This window comes from Coffea eugenioides, chromosome 2, assembly GCF_003713205.1.
Source record: "Coffea eugenioides isolate CCC68of chromosome 2, Ceug_1.0, whole genome shotgun sequence".
Taxonomy (NCBI): domain Eukaryota; kingdom Viridiplantae; phylum Streptophyta; class Magnoliopsida; order Gentianales; family Rubiaceae; genus Coffea; species Coffea eugenioides.
Genome location: NC_040036.1, coordinates 18,453,603 through 18,461,636, shown reverse-complemented (window position 1 = coordinate 18,461,636; position 8,034 = coordinate 18,453,603). Strand labels below are relative to the sequence as shown.

General features: G+C 34.6%; 1 protein-coding gene across 1 annotated transcript; it reads left to right on the top strand.

Moving 5' to 3' along the window:
* Positions 1-1,790: 1,790 nt before the first annotated feature.
* On the top strand, positions 1,791-6,453 carry LOC113762463 (probable 1-acyl-sn-glycerol-3-phosphate acyltransferase 5). Its single transcript, XM_027305922.1, has 4 exons — positions 1,791-2,091; positions 3,205-4,037; positions 4,381-4,511; positions 5,857-6,453. The coding sequence occupies exons 2-4, from the start codon at positions 3,466-3,468 to the stop codon at positions 6,264-6,266; spliced, it is 1,113 nt and encodes a 370-aa protein (XP_027161723.1). The 5' UTR covers positions 1,791-2,091; positions 3,205-3,465; the 3' UTR covers positions 6,267-6,453.
* The last annotated feature ends 1,581 nt before the right edge of the window (positions 6,454-8,034 follow it).

The following is an 8,034-nucleotide window of genomic DNA, read 5'->3' as shown; positions in this document are numbered from 1 at the left end:
CTTTTGCTCATTGGTCATTTCAAAGTTTCACGTTTTAATTCCTTCCCTTTTCCCACCTCTCAGCATCATTAAATTTTCTTTTATTTTTTTGCCTTAAAATTTTTAGATAAGGATACAGTTCCAAACTATGCATCATGCATTAATAGTGGATGATTTTAGACAAATATGAAGTGATGGTTGATTACTAGAAAAAGAATGTGGTTCTGTACTCTAACATTAATTTGGGTTAAATGTGCTAAACCCTTATGAACTTTATTTTTAGTTGTGTTTTGTCCTTCTGAACTCATTAAATAAGTACTTTACCCTTCCAATTTGATATTTTAAGACAAAAGTGCCTTTAATATTTTATGTTGTTTCTTTTTTATATATTTATTTCTTAATTTTTTATTTTCTATTGCTTTTTTTAATTTTTTTTTACTATTTTTAAATTTATCTCATGTCACTATTTTGTTTAGCTTTCCCAATAATTTTTTGTGCTTATTATAATATTGTATTTTTTTACTTATAATTTCATTCTTATTTTATTTATTACACTCTTATAAAATTCAAGACAAATTACATAATGTAAAAAACTGATATATGCCTGTCAAAATGAAAAAATGTATATTACTATAATAATTTAACTATTTAAAAAAGATATTAGCATCTTAGAATTTTAAATTACATAATATTTAAAAGTATATCCTAGAAAAATAAAGTAAATAATATATTTATGTATTTTTTAATTGTATAGTTGATTAATCAATATGTATTACTATTGTTACTAAAAATTAATTTATTCTAAACTCTAGACATATAGATTTAATGATATACGAATTTGTCTTTAGCAAAGACTTTATGATTATTATAAGTAAAAAAGATAGAAATAAATAAAGAACAAATTTAAGAAGATTAAAATTAATATATCAATAATAATAATAATAATAATAATAATAATAATAATAATAAAGAGAAGAAAATAGTTGATCACATGAGAGAAAAGAGAAAAATTTTAAAATATAAAGGAAAGGGACAAGTAGAAAAAGGAAAAAAGGAGAGAAAAATAAAATAATGACTAATATAAAGGGACACTTTTGTCCTAAATCATAAAATAAGGGGTAAAGTGCCCATTTATTAAGTTGAGAGGGTAAAGTGCAATTGAGGGTAATGTTCAAGGGGGGTTTAATGCTTTTAACCCACATTAATTATTCACAGAAGAATGTGGTATGAGAGTGTTTGGATAGGAGTTTGTTTGAGATATTATTTAGAATAATTATCGTAGTAATTTTTATGATGTGATGTGACGTATATAAGATAAAAATACTATTGAGAAGATAAAAAGATAGGTTGAAGAAATGAGTTTATAATATAAACAAATAATGCCTATCCACACACACCCATTTCTTCATTCCCTCCTGGAGGAAAATTTTGGATCTTGATTCGGTTGATTGAAATCTCTTTTTTCTGGTAAAAAAAAAAATGTTTAGATGAATACAATTCTGTTTAATATCACTGATCAGGATATGTTATAAAGTTGTTACAAATTATTCACGGTGCTACACTCACATTAGCAGGTCAAATCAGGGGTCTGGAATCCAAGATTTATAAGAGATTTTTTTTACAAATCGTCCGTCAAAACAACCTTCGCATTCAAATTATTTTGTCAAAAAGTGATTCACTTTGCCAACTCAATCAACTTGGGCTGGCGTTGGTTGATTGAAGTCAGTATCCGTCCAACAGCCATCAACGTTACAACAGCAGTCCACGACTGGTCTTTTGTCGCTACTCAATGTTCTAATGGTCAGCATGTATTGGCGAGGGCGTTCAGTGTAAGTCTTGATAACTTGCAAGTCCCTAGCTGTGAGTTTAGAAGCATACCCCTGCCACTGCGGCCCGCTACTTCAGTTCTACAAGAGCTTAGTCCAACACTCCTCCGTACTCCTCACAAGTCGCAAGAACTCGTCATCTTCAAACCGTTGAGACTCCTCCAAGAAGCTCTGGCAAAAGTTGCATTCCAATCCCAACCAAAGCAGATGGACTGTTTTCGATCGTTAAATGCCCCATCCCGGATATCATCAAGTCGAAAGTCCTCCATTTAGGATAAGAATTAAGGTAAACTTCTTCTTTCCCTTGTTTATCCAAGATGTGCTCCGGTCTATAGCGCTGTTGTTGTGATTTTACTGATTCGAGATCAGTAGCTCAAGACGAAAAAAACGTATGTTTGGTAGTACTCAATTTAGTTAACTCTGTAAGTTGAGTTGTAATCATCCGGGCTTTTTCAGCTGTAGGTTACTATTATTGGTTAATGAGGCTTGGGCTGACTGTTCATAAAATGCAATCGGATTGGATATTAATCTGGAAAGTGATAATCTTGTTTAATTTTGAGATTATTGGTCAGAATAACCCTATACTGATCAAGAATATGTTATCTTGTATTCTTCGAGGACAAACACTGGTGTCAGAGAAAAGTTGTTGGTTTTAGTTTTATGGGCCCCGATTGATAATTGACCAAGCAACTAATAATTGAGTAATTAGCTTTTTAACTTTGGTTGAACTAGTATTTCCTGTTGCAAAACTAGGTTCAATTTTAAAATTTACTCTGTAATTTGTGGTACTGGCTTTTCTTTCTGGCAACTGATAATTGACTCGTCAGCTGATTTAACTTTGGTACTACTAGTATTTCCTGATGTAAAGTTGGTGCAATATTATTTATTCTGTAATTTGTGGAACTTATTTTCACGTTGTATATTTGTATTCTGCACCCGTGAGTGCCTGTGATTGATTCCTTAAAATCTTATTCCTAGTCTAACTGGAGAAAATAAAACCAGAGAAAACAAGCTTTCATACCAAATCTATCTGATAATCTTCAACCTCATTCACCTTGATGAACTTTCTGTTGATTATGCTCTAAAGGAAAAGACAAGTGGTAGTAATTACAATATCCAACAAACCTATGCTTCATCTTATTTCTAATGAATGGACAAATGGATTATTAATTAGCTCGTCCAAGAGTTATTTGTGAAGTATCACATATATCTTCATGCTTTATCTTTCTAGCATGTTAATGTACCTTTGATCTCCCAAGTCTACAACCAATGTTAGATATAACCTGTATGTAGGCTTTCTTCAGTTTAATAGCAACTTTTCCATACAGAAGTTCTTGGTTGTTGCTTGGTTATGTTGAAAAGGATGTTCCGCGATTGATCTTCCAATTTTGTTATGCAGATCGAATATATCACCTGCCATTTCGCCAGTCATGCCGTTGTGATTTTTCTTAGAGTCCTGAACTAAGCATTTGTGTGGTGCTGGATTTTCTGATCTTGGAAAGCTGAAGCTTTTGTTTGATGACACATCACAACTAACTTTATGACGGTGAACTTATTGATGCTAATTCTTTCTGGGTTGTGTTGCTCTTTGGGACATCTTTTTCAGAATTTTTTTTTGATTAAGGAATCCAATTGTTTGGTGGATATTTGAACTTATTAGATGGAAGTGTGTACATCGGTTAATTCAAGAAATGGACCAAGGCACCGTCCTTTAACTCCATGGAAAGCGTTTAGAGGTGTTTTGTGTTTGGTTGTGTTAGTTTTGACAGCATTTATGCTGTTGGTGTTTTGTGGTTTTTGGACAGCTGTTGTCTTAAGATTTTTCAGCTTACATTACAGCAGGACAGCAACATCATTCTTTCTGGGAAGCTGGATTGCTTTGTGGCCTTTTCTGTTTGAAAAAATAAACAAGACTAAAGTGGTGTTCTCAGGGGACTGTGTTGCAGCAAGGGAACGTGCCTTGCTTATTGCGAACCATCGGACCGAGGTTGATTGGATGTACTTGTGGGACCTTGCACTGCGAAAGGGATGTCATGGTTACATTAAATACGTTCTTAAGAGCAGTTTGATGAAATTGCCTGTATTTGGTTGGATATTTCATGTCGTGGAGTTCATTCCAGTGGAGAGAAGATGGGAGGCTGATGAAGCAGTTATGTATAAGATGCTTTCAACTTTCAAAGATCCTCAAGATCCACTCTGGCTTGCTGTTTTTCCTGAAGGCACAGATTTCACGTACTATTGCCTCTTCCTTGTAAAATTGATGACCAGACATTGTTTTATTTTCATTTTTACTCCCTAAAGAAATGATTTGTAGTGTAATTGTCAGCATAATCATGTTTTCAACAATGATTTGGTTTTCCCCTGAAGCCCATAGCTTTGTGCATAATGACTTGAAGATGAAAGCAGCACTCAAAAAAGCTTTTGCGCCCGTATATTTTTAAGTACATATTCTGCTTCAAGAAATTATTCCCAGCAGTATCAAAATTTATTATCATTTAATTATTCGTGACCAAAAATGGCCCTTCCATATGACTGATCCTTTCTGATGGTTTTTTTTTTAATTAATTTAATGCAGAGAAGAGAAGTGCCAACGCAGTCAAAAGTATGCTGCCGAAAAAGGATTTCCGATCCTAAAGAATGTGCTGCTTCCAAAATCCAAGGGCTTTTTTGCCTCGTTAGAGTCTTTGAGGGGCTCGATGGGTGCAGGTTATTTCTCTGTCCTTTCTGTGCGGCTTTCCTTGGATCAGCATTAATTTGATTCAAAGTTTCATCCTTTAATCTCAAGACTTGAAACTTTTTTTGGCATGATGGTGCATCAAACACGGTTGGTTAGTTTAACCTCCTACATGGCTGGTGTAAGAAATACATTTGGAAACCGTGCATGTTTACATAGCACTCTGACCCATGTTGTTAAAGATTTGATGATGTAATCCTTTCATCCTTTGATGGTTCACATTTGGGTACAATTGCAGTTGCTGTGTCTGAAAATAGTTAAAGGAGATTTCCAGGGATTTGTTTTTTGAATTATTTTCTGTCTTGGAAAATGGGAAGTTTCTTTCCTGATGCAGTGATGCCATCATTGTCATTTGTACCTCTCAATAGTACTCCCAGAGATTAAAATGCATTTCTCCTTTCCCCAGCCTGCCTACCATTTTCTTCTTCTTACATTCTTAATCTTAGGCTATCATCCCCACCACGCCCCCTCCCCTCCTTCCTTCCCAATACCCAATTTACTGATAGAATTCTGGGAAACAAAATGGTAGCCTCTCTATGGTCATTCCTGTTTGTCCCTTCCAAAGGGAGAAATGTCTACAGAGAGTCCCGCAACTGTTAGGTATGAAAAACTAAGGGTCATTACTCTTAGCAGTTTAACAAATATCATGAATCAAACTTGAGACATAATCATTTTGTGCAAAGAGAAGTCATAACTCTTGCTACGTTATATTGGATGCTGACTGAATTAAATCTCTTGCTATCTTGCCAAAGTTGTACCCTGTTGTCTTCGTTTCTAAGAGCCATAAAAGATGCCAAATTCCCGTACTTATGTTAAGCAACAAGATGTGTAAATTGGAAGATGAGTAAGGAGTTTTGTTATGTCCAGAAGTTTTAGTTGGTTCTCAGTTCCTTTTGTTATTTGCCTTCTCAACATGCTCTGCAGTCTCACAACGAGCTCTCTGTTTTCATCTGTTCATTGCACTTTGTTACTTGATCAGCATAAATAACTTGTGACTGGATTGAGCTAGTTTCTTAGCGTGATTCCTAACAAAACAGCTAAAGTATTACCTGGTCAATTTTGCAAAACATGATGAAGTTGCTACTACAACTTCCGATCTAATTATCAGAATTATGACCGAGGACAATGTACCTGAACTCTTGAAACTGTAAATAAGTGTGCTTTTTTTCCCCTACAGTTGTTAAGAGTAAATAATACACCAAATGAAGTCCTTATCATCTTGCGCTTTGTAGTTTTTTTATGTGGTTTCTTTTGTCCTGCTGTTATTTTCCATATTCTTGATGCTTGACTTGCCGCAGTATGCTAATATGATGGCAGTTTATGACATAACAATTGGTTATAAACAACGTTGTCCAACTTTCTTGGACAATGCTTTTGGTGTCGACCCTGCTGAGGTTCACATTCATGTACGCCGTGTTGATGTTAATGACATCCCGATATCTGAAGAGCAGGTAACTTCGTGGTTGATGGAAACATTCAGCCTCAAGGATCAGCTGCTCTCGGATTTTCATTCAAAAGGTCATTTTCCACGTGAAGGGATAGAAGGCGACCTTTCTATGGTGAAGTGTCTGGTGAACTGTACATTCGTAATTGTCTTGACAGGTGTCTGTACATTCTTAACCTTCTTCTCTTCTATCTGGTTCAAAATGTACGTTTCCTTAGCCTGTGCATATCTGGCATCAGCAACTTACTTTAATATCAGGCCTAGGCCTATTGTGGCTTTGTAAATTCTCTCTTATACCATCTGTATATTTGAGAAACTTCAAGATTTGGTTAGGCCATTATGATATTATGAGCAGAAGAGTTGAGGGGTGTTACCCTCTCCGAAATACATTCATGTAATATGGGGTTCAGCCTCCACCCAACAGACAGATGAATAAATCAATACAAACTCTACATGGGAGATTCTTGGTATGCTTTTTTGGTTAAAATCTTCTTCTAGCGATAATGGTGCTAATTAGCACAACTCTTCTTTTTTTTTTGGTTGCCCGCCCGGTATCCGAAGCTTTGCCCCGACTAATCCGGACCCGACCCGCGTCGCGCACTTGACTATGGTGGGTGAGTCTCCCAACAGGAGTGTCTGCGTACACTAGGACTCGAACACGAGACCTGCTTAAGCGAATCCGAGCCGCTTACCACTCGGACCAACCCCTGTTGGTATTAACACAACTCTTCACTAAGGGAGGATAGGTGCCTTTTTTTTTTTTGGTGAAATTGCATGCAGACGGACTAACCTCATTATATTGAAACTGAAACAGAGGGTGGAAAACTTTGGGGTGTTTAAGTAAAATTGTTAAATTCTGCCGAGAAATTATCTGAAATTTTCATGTGATGGGCGGGCCACAGGCCCTCCTTACGACTAGGGCTGCAAACGAATCGAGCCGCTCGCGAGCGGCTCGAGTCAAGCTCGAGTCGAGTTCGAGCTCAAATATTAAACTCGTTAGCTCGGCTCGCGAGCTTGAGTATATATATATATTTTTTTATTTTTATTTAATAATAAAATTACGTATATTATATATATTTTTTTATTTTTTATTTTCATAGTAAAATTACGTATATATCCTTAATATTTTATTATTTATTAATAAAAAAATATTATTTTATTTATTTTTTAAAAAATAAAATAATTATTTTTTATTTTTTTCGAGCTCGAACTCGGCTCGACTTGATTCGAGTCGAGCTCGAGCTTGAAAATTGCCGGCTCGAGCTTGGTAAAATTTAGTCGAGACTCGACTCGATTAGCTCAAAACTCGACTCGGTTCGGCTCGTTTGCAACCCTACTTACGACTGCCTCCCTTCCCCCCCCCCAAAAAAAACAAAAAAAGAAACACAAAAAAAAAAATCCCCAAGAAAGTTTAGCGTTGTGAAATTCTTAAATTGGATAACTTGGTATCAAGAAAATAAAACTTGGCTAGATTAGTTTATAAAAGTAATTAAATTAGATATCCATGAGATCCGTAAAATTCTCTAAGGGATAATTTTGAATTTTGTCTTTTTTTTTCCCTCCATTCTCCTTTACTAATATCTAACAATTAAGTAATTAGAGCACTAGTAAACTATTAGTAACTAATTAACGAAAATAATTGTTGAAAATTTCTTTAATAATGAACGATGACTTGTATTTACAAAATAACATCAATTGATATACCTAATGGAGGAAGGAGGGAAAAGGAAGGCAAAATTTTAAAATTTTTCTATTCAAAATTATAAGAATCATAGCAAACATCATGTTAAAACTTAAAAGAGATGACTAGTCTGTTTTGCTGAATCTTGTGATCATTAGTGTAGTCTTATTACTTATTTTTGTTGTCTAATTTATTAAATATGAACTTTTTGAGTGGTGAAATGTGCGTATTAATTGTTTCTAACTTTTAATTATTTTTATTTTTTACTAATACAATTTAAATACATGCATAAGGGATATTTATGGAATCAAAATTTCATCTCTCTCCTTAAATTACTTTTTAATGTTAATTTTTCTAATTGGACTAATTT